This window comes from Ostrinia nubilalis, chromosome 27 (assembly GCF_963855985.1).
Source record: "Ostrinia nubilalis chromosome 27, ilOstNubi1.1, whole genome shotgun sequence".
Taxonomy (NCBI): Eukaryota; Metazoa; Arthropoda; class Insecta; order Lepidoptera; family Crambidae; genus Ostrinia; species Ostrinia nubilalis.
Window position 1 is genome coordinate 4518378 of NC_087114.1, and position 17802 is coordinate 4536179.

Genomic DNA, 17802 nt, shown 5'->3' on the forward strand with positions numbered 1-17802 from the left:
ATTCACTATTTTGTAATCAAAAAACAAAGTTTGGTCGATGGCCGCGCGAAAAAAAAAAGACGCCACTTTCCATACAAAATCTGGCATTGCCATTTGGTGTGACATACTTCAAAGAGTTTCTTGTATTACAACTCGCGCGGGCCCGCATTCAAACTGCGCCGCTACTGCCCCGCGTTTGATCTGTGGAAGCCTTTATGTCTAGAGCGATAAGGTCGCGACTAGCACAGCTGGTGGCTCGCATACCGAGGCTGTGCGAGCTGAGGCGTCTACTGGAGCAGCACATCCACGCGCAGGGGCTCCAGGCCGTCGACAAGTGCGGCGAGAGCGCGCACACGGTAATGAGCCTTATGTCTAGAGCATAAGGTCGCGATTGGTACAGCTGGTGGCCACATGAAACCGTCGAGAGCTTATGTCTAGCGCGGTAAGGTCGCGACTAGCACAGCTGGCGGCCGCATGCAGCCGTCGAGAGCTCGCACTTTAAGGAGATGTGAAAAGGGGCGGGGCCAGTGTCGCAGCATTATGCCCAAATACGGAACATCGCTCGCGACAGCATGACACACTATCGTTTTTATTTTTATTACTTAGTGTGTGTGAATTTCTAATGAGACACTGGGTTTCGAACTCGGCGCATTAGTTCGCATCTCTCTATATCTATCTCCACGGTACTGAGCCTTATGTCTAGAGCATAAGGTCGCGACTAGCACAGCTGGTGGCCGCATGCAGCCGTCGAGAGCTGAGATGTGAAAAGGGGGCGGGGCCAGTGTCGCAGCATTATGCCCAAATACGGAACACATCGCTCGCGACAGCATGACACTCTTCGCGACCTATTGTTTTTCATTTTGTGAAAAGGGGGCGGGGCCAGTGTTGCAGCATTATGCCCAAATACGGAACATTTCTCGCGACAGCATGACACACTATCGTTTTTTATTTTTATTACTTTGTGTGTGTGAATTTCTAATGAGGGTTTCGAACTCGGCGCATTAGTTCGCATCTCTCTATATCTTTACGGTACTGAGCCTTATGTCTAGCGCGGTAAGGTCGCGACTAGCACAGCTGGTGGCTCATCCCCGACGGGCTGTGCGAGCTGAGGCGTCTCCTGGAGCAGCACATCCACGCGCAGGGGCTCCAGGCCGTCGACAAGTGCGGCGAGAGCGCGCACACGGTACTGAGCCCTATATCTAGAGCATAAGGTCGCGATTAGCACAGCTGGTGGCCGCTTGAAGCCGTCGAGAGCTGAGATGTGAAAAGGGGGCGGGGCCAGTGTCGCAGGATTATGCCCAAATACGGAACACATTGCTCGCGACAGCATGACACTCTTCGCGACCTATGGTTTTTCATTTTGTGAAAGCCTTAAGGCTTCCACAGACCAAACGCGGGTCAGAAGCAGTGCGGGTCAGTTGCAGCGCGGCTGAGGCACACTGAAAGCAGCGCAGTTTCAAAGCAGTTGCAACGCGGGCGGTTGTCAAAAATTTAAATATTCGAAAACCGCTTTCAACGCGCTGCTACCGCCCTGCGTCCGGTGTGTCATGCTAATATGGCCGCCATAGTAATACAACAGCGCGGGCCCGCGTTCGCGCCGCTTCTGTCCCGCACCCGCGCCGCCTCGTTTGTATTTCGGCAGTTGCAGTGCGGCGCGGTTGGAGCGCGGGCCCGCGTTCAAATTTGGTGTGACATACTTCAAAGAGTTTCTTGTATTACAACTCGCGCGGGCCCGCATTCAAACTGCGCCGCTACTGCCCCGCGTTTGGTGTGTGGAAGCCTTTATGTCTAGAGTGGTAAGGTCGCGACTAGCAGCTGGTGGCTCGCATACCGAGGCTGTGCGAGCTGAGGCGTCTACTGGAGCAGCACATCCACGCGCAGGGGCTGCAGGCCGTCGACAAGTGCGGCGAGAGCGCGCACACGGTACTGAGCCTTATGTCTAGCGCGGTAAGGTCGCGACTAGCACAGCTGGTGGCTCATCCCCGACGGGCTGTGCGAGCTGAGGCGTCTCCTGGAGCAGCACATCCACGCGCAGGGGCTCCAGGCCGTCGACAAGTGCGGCGAGAGCGCGCACACGGTACTGAGCCCTATATCTAGAGCATAAGGTCGCGATTAGCACAGCTGGTGGCCGCTTGAAGCCGTCGAGAGCTGAGATGTGAAAAGGGGGCGGGGCCAGTGTCGCAGGATTATGCCCAAATACGGAACACATTGCTCGCGACAGCATGACACTCTTCGCGACCTATGGTTTTTCATTTTGTGAAAGCCTTAAGGCTTCCACAGACCAAACGCGGGTCAGAAGCAGTGCGGGTCAGTTGCAGCGCGGCTGAGGCACACTGAAAGCAGCGCAGTTTCAAAGCAGTTGCAACGCGGGCGGTTGTCAAAAATTTAAATATTCGAAAACCGCTTTCAACGCGCTGCTACCGCCCTGCGTCCGGTGTGTCATGCTAATATGGCCGCCATAGTAATACAACAGCGCGGGCCCGCGTTCGCGCCGCTTCTGTCCCGCACCCGCGCCGCCTCGTTTGTATTTCGGCAGTTGCAGTGCGGCGCGGTTGGAGCGCGGGCCCGCGTTCAAATTTGGTGTGACATACTTCAAAGAGTTTCTTGTATTACAACTCGCGCGGGCCCGCATTCAAACTGCGCCGCTACTGCCCCGCGTTTGGTGTGTGGAAGCCTTTATGTCTAGAGTGGTAAGGTCGCGACTAGCAGCTGGTGGCTCGCATACCGAGGCTGTGCGAGCTGAGGCGTCTACTGGAGCAGCACATCCACGCGCAGGGGCTGCAGGCCGTCGACAAGTGCGGCGAGAGCGCGCACACGGTACTGAGCCTTACGTCTAGAGCATAAGGTCGCGATTAGTAAAGCTGGTGGCCGCATGCAGCCGTCAAAATTCTACGTGCTCACGAACCAGGCTTTACAGACCAAAGATCACACAAACTTAAGGGAGATGTGAAAAGGGGGCGGGGCCAGTGTCGCAGCATTATGCCCAAAAACGGAACATTGCTCGCGACAGCGTGACACACTCTTCGCGACCTATAGACACTGGGTTTCGAACTCGGCGCATTAGTTCGCATCTCTCTATATCTTTACGGTACTGAGCCTTATGTCTAGCGCGGTAAGATCGCGACTAGCACAGCTGGTGGCCGCATGCAGCCGTCGAGAGCACAGATCACAGAAATTTAAGGGAGATGTGAAATGGGGGCGGGGCCAGTGTCGCAGCGTTATGCCCAAAAACGGAACATTGCTCGCGACAGCGTGACACACTCTTCGCGACCTATAGACACTGGGTTTCGAATTCGGCGCATTAGTTCGCATCTCTCTATATCATTACGGTACTGAGCCTTATGTCTAGAGCGGTAAGGTCGCGACTAACACAGCTGGTGGCTCGCATACCGAGGCTGTGCGAGCTGAGGCGTCTACTGGAGCAGCACATCCACGCGCAGGGGCTCCAGGCCGTCGACAAGTGCGGCGAGAGCGCGCACACGGTACTGAGCCTTATGTCTAGCCTCCTAAGACCCAGACTTGAAATAACATGGTAGTCGTTAAAATCCACTGTACAAAATTATGCACAAATTAATTTATTGATGTCAGACCCAGAGAATTTCTTCCAGCACGAGGCCGCGGCATGCAAAACGGCATGTTTCTTCGTTTGTCACAGCTGGTTTTGACTATTTTTACCTTTTTTTGGTTGGCAGCATTGATGCCATAGGCAATATAGACTAATCAAGTCATTTAGAGTAAAACTGGTCGCGGGAAGATTCGTAAAAACAATACAAGATAAAGAATGTAAAAAAAAATACACAGTGAGCCGTTACGACTAAAACATTATTACAAAGCTGTGACTGACAGAGGTATTTTATTTTGTGCAAAATATTGTACGCGGGATCTTAAGAGGCTAGAGCATAAGGTCGCGACTAGCACAGCTGGTGACCGCATGCAGCCGTCGAGAGCTCGCACGTTACAGAACACAGATCACAGAAACTTAAAGGAGATGTGAAAAGGGGCGGGGCCAGTGTTGCAGCATTATGCCCAAAAACGGAACACTGGTTTTGTTCTCTCTCGGTTACTAATTTTATGAAACAGATTTTTGCGCTGGTTATTGTCCCGAAGCAGTAGTAGGGCTTAAGTTAGACGTGTAAAATTACAAAAACTAAATTAACTATGTTAGTGTTTTGTATACTTACGATCTGTTTATGTCCACAGGATCCCAAAGTGTACGTCTCGACCATCCTGGAGGTGCACAAGAAATACAACGCGCTCGTACTGGTGGCGTTCAACAACGATTCCGGTTTCGTCGCCGCCCTGGACAAGGCTTGTGGAAGGTTCATTAACAGTGAGTTTTTTTTAAACAATAACAAAAGGCAATAGAGTCCAAAATACTGCGGTTACTATGCTTGACTGCTTGAAGGTAAATTTTCATTATTTCAGCTACTGGCAGTCTGTTGTAGACTTAATCCTTCCCAATAAACGTCACACAATCGTCGGTCCATAAACAGGCATCCTGTGCTTCATTTGCTGAGACGTGATCGTCGGTTCTCCGATAAAAATACCCACTTTCACTTGCGTTTGATACAGAAGGTCCACAATGTATGAAAAAAAAAAAACAAGAATCGATTGGAACTAAATTGGTATCACTAGTTTCATTATTACACATTTTACCCCACTGAAAAGGGTGCGCCAAAGTTCACCTAAATTTTCAACTCCGAAAATTGGAAGTCCGAAAATGTTCTTCCTAAAATTTTTCATCCTAACAATCACAATTCCTAACTACTCTGTCTCTAATGTTCATAATTCCGAATCATTCAACTTCATAATGTCATTAGCAATAAACATCTATTACACTTTTATTTGTTCTCCTAGATTTTCTAAACATAACCATATTTTACACTATTATTCAAAGTCATATCTTTTTTGTTTAGATTTCTTTCTTTAACAATATATTAACGTTCAAGTTTGTTGGCATTAGCACGTATACTTGAGTCCCGCTCCATTCATTCAGTCAAGTTCCAGAAACGAATCGGTCCTATTCATAATTATTGGTTTAGGTTAGGTTAGAACTGTGACCACAACGCACCAGCCGAGCGAGCGAAGCCAGAGTCCCGCTCCAGTCATTAAATCAAGCTCCAGAAACGAATCGGTCCTATTCATAATTATTGGTTTAGGTTAGGTTAGAACTGTGACCACAACGCACGAGCCGAGCGAGCGAAGCCAGAGTCCCGATCCAGTCATTCAGTCAAGTTCCAGAAACGAATCGGTCCTATTCATAATTATTGGTTTAGGTTAGGTTAGAACTGTGACCACAACGCACGAGCCGAGCGAGCGAAGCCAGAGTCCCGCTCCAGTCATTCAGTCAAGTTCCAGAAACGAATCGGTCCTATTCATAATTATTGGTTTAGGTTAGGTTAGAACTGTGACCACAACGCACCAGCCGAGCGAGCGAAGCCAGAGTCCCGCTCCAGTCATTCAGTCAAGTTCCAGAAACGAATCGGTCCTATTCTTAATTATTGGTTTAGGTTAGGTTAGAACTGTGACCACAACGCACGAGCCGAGCGAGCGAAGCCAGAGTCCCGATCCAGTTATTCAGTCAAGTTCCAGAAACGAATCGGTCCTATTTATAATTATTGGTTTAGGTTAGGTTAGAACTGTGACCACAACGCACCAGCCGAGCGAGCGAAGCCAGAGTCCCGCTCCAGTCATTAAGTCAAGTTCCAGAAACGAATCGGTCCTATTCATAATTATTGGTTTAGGTTAGGTTAGAACTGTGACCACAACGCACCAGCCGAGCGAGCGAAGCCAGAGTCCCGCTCCAGTCATTCAGTCAAGTTCCAGAAACGAATCGGTCTATTCATTATTATTGGTTTAGGTTAGGTTAGAACTGTGGCCTTACGTTTTATTCGCGAAGAACGTACTTCTGTACGTAGTATTTATTATTATTCCATGGTATGAGTGAAAATATTATGGTAATGTTTAGGGATAAAAGTGTTATGATAAAAAACAGTAGGAGTTTAAATATATTTACATAAATGATATTATTAATTAAAATTTTCGGAAACATGAGTGTTATGAACATCGCCGGTAGCACTACAAATAGTATGAATGAAAACTTTAGGATGAAAAATTTTAGGAAGAGTGATCATTCGGATTTAAAATCGTTAGGAAGAACAATTTCGGGTAAATAACTTTAGGTGAGCCAATATGGACCCCACTGAAAGTTTAATGTCGAAATCAATGGGGTAGACTGATAAAGTTTGTATGAAAAAATCATGAATCACTTCTGATTTGGCCTACACTCGGACATTTTAGGGAAGCCTGATGTTCGCATATTTGTCCCTTAGGCCCAGTTTTTTTATTCATAGTTAAAATAACTAATTGTTAAATTTTGCTACTAATGGTTAAATGTTAACAAAATGTAAACTAATAGTTAAAAAATGTACTAAAAGTCAAGCTAACCATAGTCTGTTCGAAAAACATTTTTTCTGTTATTTAACCACTTGTCATTTGACATCTGTCAAATTTGACTATACTACTACTATAGTTCCAAAATACTGAACTGTCCTATCCATGACATTGACAGCGGGGCGCCACCGTCAATACCGGAACGCTGGTTCCGATTTTTGCCATGTTGGAAACCATATAGTTGAACGATGGTAGCGCCCCCCTGTCATTGAGTTTGGTGGGACAGTTCAGCGTGGGTCATCTATATACACTTACGATTTCCACGAGATGGATGGAGGTGGTTCTTTTCTTCTACTTTTCTGGAACCACACATCACATAAACGTTCTATGAACTACTTATTAAAACTCACAACAATCCCTCAGGCAACGCCGTGACAAAGGCCGCCAACTCGTCATCCAAGAGTCCTGAGCTGCTAGCCAAGTACTGCGACCTGCTTCTCAAGAAGTCCAGCAAGAATCCGGAGGAAGCCGAACTGGAAGACACGCTCAACCAAGTTGTAAGTCATCGTTATCAACTTATACAGGTAAATGGGGCTATAAGCTGACACTATATTCATTCAGCGTAAGAAAGTGATTATGACAGTTTTATTTAGAGAGGCGCTCCTTTAAACCTAATCGATATTTTTTAGAATCGATTTATTTTGATCAAAATTATATCTACGAATTTTCACTATCTGGATATGGAATAAACGTTGGTACACAATAAATCACAAAGAATTAAATATTATGCATTTTATTCTATAAAAACTACAAATAACATTAACAAAAAACTCTTATTACTTTAACTCTTACTACTCTTAGTAATTTAATTTGAAATTCGTGTTTAAGATAATTGAGAAAGATTATTATTAATTGTTATTTTGGAAAGATGAAAACACAAAAAAGTTTGATTTTTACAACTTAATATTTTTATTTGTAGAAAGTTGGGTGCATCAACGAAACGTTTAATCTGTCTAAATCACCATCATATCCTGAATGGACTATAGCCCATGTTAACATGTGCATATAAATGGTATATTGAAATCAAAATATTGATATCAACATTTTAATAATTTTAATACATGTTAACATGGGCTAGCGTCGGCTTATAACCCCATTTACGTAACAACCTGTATAAGTTGATAAAATCGAGTTTCCTAAGGTGGGAATCGTATACAGTGTGTCCGGGCATGTAGTGATCGAACTTTAAGGGCGTAATCTATGGACAATACTTCAAATTTGGGGCTTGAATTTTCATCGATAAAATTGTCCATAGATTACGCCCTTAAAGTTTGATCACTACATGCCCGGACACACTGTATAAATCTGTCATTTCATACATTGCATGAAATGACAAATTACACAGCGCCCCTAGGAGTTACTTCGTCGTCGTGGTTTCAGCCAAATGACGTCCACTGCTGGACAAAGGCCTCCCCCAAGGTTTTCCATAATGAACGGTCCTGCGCTGCCCGCATCCAGGCTCTTCCGGCGACCTTCACCAGATCGTCGGTCCACCTAGTAGGAGGCCTGCCCACCCTACATCATCGTAGGCAGTGGGCGGGGCACATAGCTCGCAGAGACGACGGCCGTTGGGACAGAAAAGTTATCGAGTGGCGACCACGGGCTGGAAGACGTAGCGACTAGCGTTGAGTTACTTCCAAGAACTAAAGGCTTCGGCAGACCAAACACGCGGCAATTTTAATGCGGGCTCGCGCAAGTTGTAATACAAGACACTCTTTGAAGTGTGTCACACCAAATTTGAACGCGAACCCGCGCTCCAACCGCGCCGCACTGCAACTGCCGAACGACAAACGAGGCGGCGCGGGAGCGGGTCAGAAGCGGCGCGAACGCAGGCCCGCGCTGTGGTATTACTATGGCGGCCATATTAGCATGACTCACCGGAGGCAAGGCGGTAGCAGTGCAGCGCAACGCGTTGAAAGCGGTTTACGAATATTGTATTTTTTACAACCGCCCGCGTTGCAACTGCTTTGAAACTGCCGCTGCCTTCAGTGTGCCTCAGCCGCACTGCAACTGACCCGCACTGCTTCTGACCCGCGTTTGGTCTGTGGAAGCCTTTAAATCGTCAATGATTTTTTTCACGCATTCTTTAAAGTTTGTTCGCTTGCACTTCATTGTTATGAGAGCGCGAATAGTTACTTTCCTGCAGTCGTCTTTACATACGTCGTCACATTAAAATATCGGTCCTGAAAATAAAACAAATCGACATAGCCCATGTTACAACAGTAAACTCATTTCAGATGGTGGTGTTCAAGTACATCGAGGACAAAGATGTATTCCAGAAGTTCTACAGCAAGATGCTTGCCAAGCGACTCGTACAGCATATGTCGGCCAGTGACGATGCAGAGGTAATACACTTTTGTTACCCTGTCTGGGGTGTGTAATCACCCCAAGTGGGGTATCTAGTCACCCCAGTGTTTCTAAGCGCTGTATTCCAGAAGTTCTGCAGTAAATTGTTTGCCAAGCGACTCGTACAGCACATGTCGGCCAGTGACGATGCAGAGGTAATTCACTTTTGTTACCCTATTGGGGTGTGTAGTCACCCCAACGTTTCTAAACGGCTCTATTAACTTAAACTTCCACATCAAGCAAAACTCAAGGCCATGAAAAGATCGAAAACACAAATAGGGCCAATTAATTACATGTAGTCAGTCAACTAGTAGTTACCCCAACTTGGTACCCAATCGCCCCAAATGGAGTATCTGTTACCTCAACTGGGGTTGTGGTAACCTTTATATTGGGTTAGTTACTGCATTTGGCAATTTTCTAACTATCCTAACGAATAAATATGTTTCAATAGTGAAACTGCTCTTGAGATGGCTCTGTCATATAGCCATCACAATTGGAACCTTACGCCCGTATTCACAAACATTACTATGAGGTCTCACAGTGCGCGTGGACGCGTAAGAACCAATCACAGAGCTCTATTCAACGCTGTGCGTTCGATTTGCTACTTCACTTAAGCAAGCATTGTATGTGAATACGGGTGCTATTTAGTTATCATAAGGCCGAAAACCAATAAAACTCGACACTACAATAAGTATTTTTTGTTACAGGCTTCAATGATCTCAAAGTTAAAACAAGCGTGCGGCTTCGAATACACCAGCAAGCTGCAGAGAATGTTCCAGGTAAGTACTTGTATTTTTGCTACATACTCATTTATTAAAGAAAATTCATCCATCTTAAAACTGACAATAACACCATAGAGAGATAAAATGGTTTAACACTCGTGCTAATTTTAACCGGTGTAAAACTGATGCGGTTCTCAAAAGTTATTCTGATGCTGTCGTCTGTAGTTATTAATTTGTTTAGATGCCAATTACATACATAATATTACTAGCGGCCGCCCGCGACTTCGTACGCGTGGATCCCGTTTTACCCCCTTCATCTATCTTACGCCGTTTAGATTTTTTTTTCCCGCTAACTCCCGTTCCCGTGGGAATTTTGCAATATCCTGTTGTAACTAAGCTTAAGTTTACTAAGGTACCTGCATGCCAAATTTCAAGCGTCTAACTTAAGCGGTTTAGATATTTCATACAAAAGGATTTTCCCGCTTATTCCCGTTTCCCGTGGGAATTTCGGGAATTCCTTTCTTAGTGGACCTCTACGGTACCTAAGCTACGTCCCTTCCAAATTTCAAGTGCCTACGTTTAGCCGTTTAGGCTGTGCGTTGATATGTCACTAAGTCAGTCAGTTTCTCCTTTTATATATTTAGATGTACTTATTCGATCAAACACATTTGACCAAATCCATGTCAGTAGTTAGTACTCATTTTTTATGCATAACAAGGCAGGTATTTGACTACAATCGCACCTGGTGTTGAGGGATTTAGTAAGCTCTTGGTATAACTGGCACATTTAGTTTCAGTATGGGAAATATGTCAAATAAGTGACGATTTATTCTGAGATTAATATTTACTCTTGTTTGGTCGAATCCACCCTTAATCAAGTAAAGTAGATTAAAGTACGGCCAACTAGTAGCGATACAAAAGGTCGATACGTCTGTCGAGTTGACAATATATTCTGTCTCTTCCCATCGATTGTGTATTTGTCGTAATGTCTCGTTCTCCCGCCAAAATATGTCAGAGTCAGACAGGTTCACCCATGACATTGGGTTTGTTTACATTTGGTATCGCTTCTCGTTGGCCGTACTTTAGAGTAGGATCACTCATTTCACTAGAGTAAAGCATGCGTAAATAAAATTAACACAACGTCATTTTAAGCAGTTAAGTCGTTCGCAGGACATCGGAGTATCCAAAGACCTGAACGAAAACTTCCGCAAGCACATGGCGGATAGCTCCGAGCAGCCGCTGCATATAGACTTCAGCATCCAAGTGCTGTCGTCTGGATCCTGGCCCTTCCAGCAGTCTTCATCCTTCCAGCTGCCCACCGAGGTGAGTGCTGGGGTCTGTGGTGTCCCACCGGGGTCTGTTGTACCCCCGCTGGGGTCTGTTGTACCCCCCGCTGGGGTCTGTTGTACACCAACTGGGGTCTGTTGTACCCCCGCTGGGGTCTGTTGTACCCCCGCTGGGTCTGTTGTACCCCCACTGGGGTCTGTTGTACCCCCGCTGGGGTCTGTTGTACCCCCGCTGGGGCCTGTTGTACCCCTATCACTTCCGCAAGCACATGGCGGACAGCTCCGAGCAGCCGCTGCATATAGACTTCAGCATCCAGGTGCTGTCGTCTGGTTCGTGGCCCTTCCAGCAGTCGTTCTGGTGAGTGCTGGGATCTGTGGGACCCCAGGGGCCTGATTGCACCCCATTTGAGGTTGTTGGAGGGAGGTTGAGTGCCCCCTCTAGGGACTGATGACACTCCAGAAAGGTTGGATTAACCCACTGAAGTTGAGATTACCCCATTGGGGTCTTTAGTACTCCACAAGGGGTCTATGGTACTCCACTGGGATCTGTTGTACCCCATCGTCCCTCATTAGGGACTGTAGTACCACATTGTCCCTCAACGGGGTCCATAACTTCCGCAGCCACATGGCGGACAGCGCCGAGCAAGGTTCAATGACTTAGCCTTATTAATTTAATTAGTAATGTCTAATAAATAGCCCCACGCCTAAGATCTCAACACGTTTGTTAGTCGTATACCTCGAAATCAAAAAATCCTTGTAGCTTTTCACCTATTCGCATTTCGCCGCGATATCAAAATTTATGAATAGATTTTTATTTTTGTAGTATAATTTTTGATCGCTAATTACAATTGTCTAAAAAATTCACAGTAGATTTACTTTCCTGCCTGTCTTCACTGTAGTCGCTTTTCACCTTGATAGATGTTTGTTTGTAATGCGTTATTACATAACGCGATAACTAAATAGGCTATTGACAATTCATGCTACATCGAAATTTGCTACTGTTGTAAAAATCTGTTAAAATATAAAATATGCTAGTAACAAAATACACTACCGATATAACACGCTACAACAAAAAACACTATCACGGTGAAATGCGAATAGGTGAAAAGCTACAAGGATTTTTTGATTTCGAGGTATACGACTAACAAACGTCTCAACACACTACATTGGGTACAAATTCCCCTCTTTTTCCGGCATAGCAACTGAAATTCTGTGGCATCTTATATCCTTGCAACAAGAGCGATTTTTCAAGAAATTGTCTCGTCCACAGTTAGAGCGCTCCGTGCACCGCTTCACAGCGTTCTACTCGGCTCAGCACTCCGGTCGCAAGCTCAACTGGCTCTACAACATGAGCAAAGGCGAGCTCGTCACCAACTGCTTCAAGAACAGGTACTACTACTTCTGCTGTCTTTCTTTCTACTTTTGTAATTCACGTATTTTGACAGTCAAGATCTCCCTGACGTTCAGAAGTCGTCCCATTGAAAAATAGTTCTAAATCCGTATTCACAAGGGTCATTTCGATGGAACGATTACTCGATAGGATCACAACTCAGCGATTTGTTGTCGTTGAAGTTTTGTTACGTGAATAAGGATAAAGGTTTAGGATAACGGTCGACAATGTTGCCTATTTATTGAATGAAACGAGGTCAAGACGCTAAAAAAACTTTTATCATGCTCACTAATCGTCATCTCACTAAATTTCGTCAGTCACAAGATAAATGTCAAAGTTACAAAAAGACTTATTTGACATTTTTGGTTTCCAACATGTCGGAGTCTGCAGTAGGTAGGCCGTAATAAGACCACCTCCACTTTCCCCGTCTGGCCATCAGAGAGTGTGGGCCAAATCCTCCATTTGCCTCAGGTAAATTAGAGAGGATCATGCTCCTGCAATGATGAGCTAAATAACAATCTCCAGTTAGTTGTGTATTTGTCTGTCTAAAACTTAATTCTTTTCAACCGACTTCAAAAAAGGAGGAGGTTCTCAATTCGACCCGTATGATTTTTTTTTCTATGTTTGTTACGCAATAACTCCGCCAATTATGAACCGATTTGAACAAATCTTTTTTCGGCGTATAGGTAATACCTCAAGGGTGGTCCCATTTAAATTTAATAATAGAAAAAACAACCCCCAAGGTTGGAAAATTGGGGATGAACTTTTTTATACGCAATATCTCCGCCGATTATAAATCAATTTGAACGATTATTTTTTTGTTGAATAGGTATTATCAAAAGGGTGGTTTCATGCGAATTTGAAGAAAATATTTCACCTCCAAGGGTGGAAAATTGGGGATGAACTTTTTTATACGCAATATTTTTAATTTTTAGTTTTTTTTTGTGTTCACGCATTTGAAGTCGGTTTTATTTTTTTAAAAAGTTATTCAATCAAAACACTTGACTATTGATTAGTTGTAGTTGAGCAATGGTGTCTATTACTTTATACTCCACACATTCGTATTAATTTTAATCAATAGCACAATACAGTGTGAGTCACGTTAAAGTGTACATATGAAAATAGATGAAACTAGACCTATTTTTATCGACAAAAAAGAGGTCTAAAAATTTTTGAGATTTTTTTTTAATTTTTTATAGAATTTTTTTTCTTCCAATTACTTATTGTAAAGAAAACGTAATAACTTTTAAACTAAGCGGTATATCCTGATGAAATAAAAACAGTAATAATGCTAAATAACAGGCGATACTAAAAAAATACATAAAAAACACAAAAAAGGCCAACAAATAATAAAAAATGATACTTTTTGAAAAAAATCTGCTTTTAAATTCGTGTTTTTTTGGTTATTTGATATTTTTCTACAAAAAATGCCCCTATAACCGGTGGTTTTTATTACTTTGTATTATTTTCTATCGTATTACCTTTGTAAAACCAAAAATCGCATGTCTATATCCCTATCACAACGTTTGCAATGATCGTTTGAACTAAGCCTCTCCGGGCGCGCCATTCAACGCTTCGTTAACTACGAAACTGAAAAAGGCTCTAGATTTGTAATTTTGATAAAGACAAGTTAGATTTCAAATAAAAACAAAAGATTTCAAAGTAAAATAAGCATTTTAGTTAAAATTAAAATTGTCTCTACCTGTAGCGGAGAATAATGTTGTGGCAGGCCTTTGTTCAAACGATCACAGCAAATGTTGTGATAGGGATAGAGACATGCGATTTTTGGTTTTACAAAGATAATACGATAGAGAATAATACAAAGCAATAAAAACCACCTGTTATAGGGGCATTTTTTGGAGAAATTTATCAAATAACCAAAAAAACACGAATTTTTAAGCAGATTTTTTTCAAAAAGTATCATTTTTTATTATTTGTTGGCATTTTTTGTGTATTTTATGTATTTTTTTAGTATCGCCTGTTATTTAGCATTATTACTGTTTTTATTTTATCAGGATATACCGCTTAGTTTAAAAGTTATTACGTTTTCTTTACAATAAGTAATTGGAAGAAAAAAAATTCTATAAAAAATTTAAAAAAAATCTCAAAAAAATTTTGACCTCTTTTTTGTCGATAAAAATAGGTCTAGTTTCATCTATTTTCATATGTACACTTTAACGTGACTCACACTGTATAAGCTGCGTTTTTCACATCTCAAATAATATGTCAAATGTCTGTTCCAGATACACGCTGCAAGCGAGCACCTTCCAAATGGCGGTGCTGCTTCAGTACAACGAGAACACGGCCTGGACCGTGCGGCAGCTGGAGCACCACACCGGCATCAAGGGAGACTTCCTTCTGCAGGTACAGTGAGCCTTATGTCATTGGGATAGAGTGTATATTCCAGTGCTTCAGTACAACGAGAACACGGCCTGGACCGTGCGGCAGCTGGAGCACCACACCGGCATCAAGGGAGACTTCCTTCTGCAGGTACAGTGAGCCTTATGTCATTGGGATAGAGTGTATATTCCAGTGCTTCAGTACAACGAGAACACGGCCTGGACCGTGCGGCAGCTGGAGCACCACACCGGCATCAAGGGAGACTTCCTTCTGCAGGTACAGTGAGCCTTATGTCATTGGGATAGAGTGTATATTGCTGTGGCTTGAGGAAAGTTGTAAGTTGTGGGCCGTCATTATGACTCGCGACTGTGCGACGGGCGCCCGCAGTGAGTGTGCGAGCGCGACAGCAACATAATTACGCGCGAGCGATAAGGATGGGTAGCTTGAGGTCATTGGACAAAATTCTACGTGCTCGCAGACCAGACTATAGCTAGCACCACACCATGAAGGGAGACTTCCTTCTGCAGGTACAGTGAGCCTTATGTCATTGGGATAGAGTGCATATTGCTGTGGCTTGAGGAAAGTTGTAAGTTGTGGGCCGTCATTATGACTCGCGACTGTGCGACGGGCGCCCGCAGTGAGTGTGCGAGCGCGACAGCAACATAATTACGCGCGAGCGATAAGGATGGGTAGCTTGAGGTCATTGGACAAAATTCTACGTGCTCGCAGACCAGACTATAGCTAGCACCACACCATGAAGGGAGACTTCCTTCTGCAGGTACAGTGAGCCTTATGTCATTGGGATAGAGTGCATATTGCTGTGGCTTGAGGAAAGTTGTAAGGTGCATAATCCAATGCGCGTCATAGTGACAAGAGGGCCGTCATTATGACTCGCGACTGTGCGACGGGCGCCCGCAGTGAGTGTGCGAGCGCGACAGCAACATAATTACGCGCGAGCGATAAGGATGGGTAGCTTGAGGTCATTGGACAAGATTCTACGTGCTCGCAGACCAGACTATAGCTAGCACCACACCATGAAGGGAGACTTCCTTCTGCAGGTGCAGTGAGCCTTATGTCATTGGGATAGAGTGTATATTCCAGTGCTTCAGTACAACGAGAACACGGCCTGGACCGTGCGGCAGCTGGAGCACCACACCGGCATCAAGGGAGACTTCCTTCTGCAGGTACAGTGAGCCTTATGTCATTGGGATAGAGTGTATATTCCAGTGCTTCAGTACAACGAGAACACGGCCTGGACCGTGCGGCAGCTGGAGCACCACACCGGCATCAAGGGAGACTTCCTTCTGCAGGTACAGTGAGCCTTATGTCATTGGGATAGAGTGTATATTCCAGTGCTTCAGTACAACGAGAACACGGCCTGGACCGTGCGGCAGCTGGAGCACCACACCGGCATCAAGGGAGACTTCCTTCTGCAGGTACAGTGAGCCTTATGTCATTGGGATAGAGTGTATATTGCTGTGGCTTGAGGAAAGTTATAAGGTGCATAATCCAATGCGCGTCATAGTGACAAGAGGGCCGTCATTATGACTCGCGACTGTGCGACGGGCGCCCGCAGTGAGTGTGCGAGCGCGACAGCAACATAATTACGCGCGAGCGATAAGGATGGGTAGCTTGAGGTCATTGGACAAAATTCTACGTGCTCGCAGACCAGACTATAGCTAGCACCACACCATGAAGGGAGACTTCCTTCTGCAGGTACAGTGAGCCTTATGTCATTGGGATAGAGTGTATATACCAGTGCTTCAGTACAACGAGAACACGGCTGGACCGTGCGGCAGCTGGAGCACCACACCGGCATCAAGGGAGACTTCCTTCTGCAGGTACAGTGAGCCTTATGTCATTGGGATAGAGTGTATATTCCAGTGCTTCAGTACAACGAGAACACGGCTGGACCGTGCGGCAGCTGGAGCACCACACCGGCATCAAGGGAGACTTCCTTCTGCAGGTACAGTGAGCCTTATGTCATTGGGATAGAGTGTATATTCCAGTGCTGCAGTACAACGAGAACACGGCTGGACCGTGCGGCAGCTGGAGCACCACACCGGCATCAAGGGAGACTTCCTTCTGCAGGTACAGTGAGCCGTATGTCATTGGGATAGAGTGTATACTCCAGTGCTGCAGTACAACGAGAACACGGCCTGGACCGTGCGGCAGCTGGAGCACCACACCGGCATCAAGGGAGACTTCCTTCTGCAGGTACAGTGAGCCTTATGTCATTGGGATAGAGTGTATATTCCAGTGCTTCAGTACAACGAGAACACGGCTGGACCGTGCGGCAGCTGGAGCACCACACCGGCATCAAGGGAGACTTCCTTCTGCAGGTACAGTGAGCCTTATGTCATTGGGATAGAGTGTATATTGCTGTGGCTTGAGGAAAGTTATAAGGTGCATAATCCTATGACAGGCGCGTCATACTGACAAGAGGAGCGTCGTTATGAATGTGCGCTAAAGCCTGATCTGTGAGCACGTAGAATTTTGTCCAATGACCCCAAGCTACCCATCCTTATCGCTCGCGCTTAACTATGTTCCTGTTGCGTTCGCACACTCACTGCGGGCGCCCGTCGCACAGTCGCGACAGCAATATAATGACGCGCGAGCGATAAGGATGGGTAGCTTAAGGTCATTGGACAAAATTCTACGTGCTCGCAGACCAGACTATAGCTAGCACCACACCATGAAGGGAGACTTCCTTCTGCAGGTACAGTGAGCCTTATGTCATTGGGATAGAGTGTATATTCCAGTGCTTCAGTACAACGAGAACACGGCTGGACCGTGCGGCAGCTGGAGCACCACACCGGCATCAAGGGAGACTTCCTTCTGCAGGTACAGTGAGCCTTATGTCATTGGGATAGAGTGTATATTCCAGTGCTTCAGTACAACGAGAACACGGCTGGACCGTGCGGCAGCTGGTGCACCACACCGGCATCAAGGGAGACTTCCTTCTGCAGGTACAGTGAGCCTTATGTCATTGGGATAGAGTGTATATTCCAGTGCTTCAGTACAACGAGAACACGGCTGGACCGTGCGGCAGCTGGAGCACCACACCGGCATCAAGGGAGACTTCCTTCTGCAGGTACAGTGAGCCTTATGTCATTGGGATAGAGTTTATACTCCAGTGCTGCAGTAGGCTATGTTCAGATGGCAAAAATTTGACGCGCGTTTTCAAATCGCGCGACTAAAGCCCGGTCTCTGAGCACGTAGAATTTTGTCCAATGACCCCAAGCTACCCATCCTTATCGCTCGCGCGTAATTATATTGCTGTCGCG

At 45.4% G+C, this 17802-nt stretch overlaps 1 protein-coding gene across 1 annotated transcript in view; it reads left to right on the plus strand.

The window, feature by feature from the left end:
• The window catches only part of LOC135085027 (cullin-1), a 45413-nt gene that overhangs the window by 22042 nt on the left and 5569 nt on the right, over positions 1–17802 (plus strand). The window contains exons 11-17 of the mRNA XM_063979808.1: positions 4180–4309; positions 6796–6929; positions 8670–8777; positions 9486–9557; positions 10670–10822; positions 12056–12174; positions 14419–14539. Coding sequence (XP_063835878.1) covers positions 4180–4309; positions 6796–6929; positions 8670–8777; positions 9486–9557; positions 10670–10822; positions 12056–12174; positions 14419–14539 — 837 coding nt within the window. The remainder of the gene's footprint in view (positions 1–4179; positions 4310–6795; positions 6930–8669; positions 8778–9485; positions 9558–10669; positions 10823–12055; positions 12175–14418; positions 14540–17802) is intronic.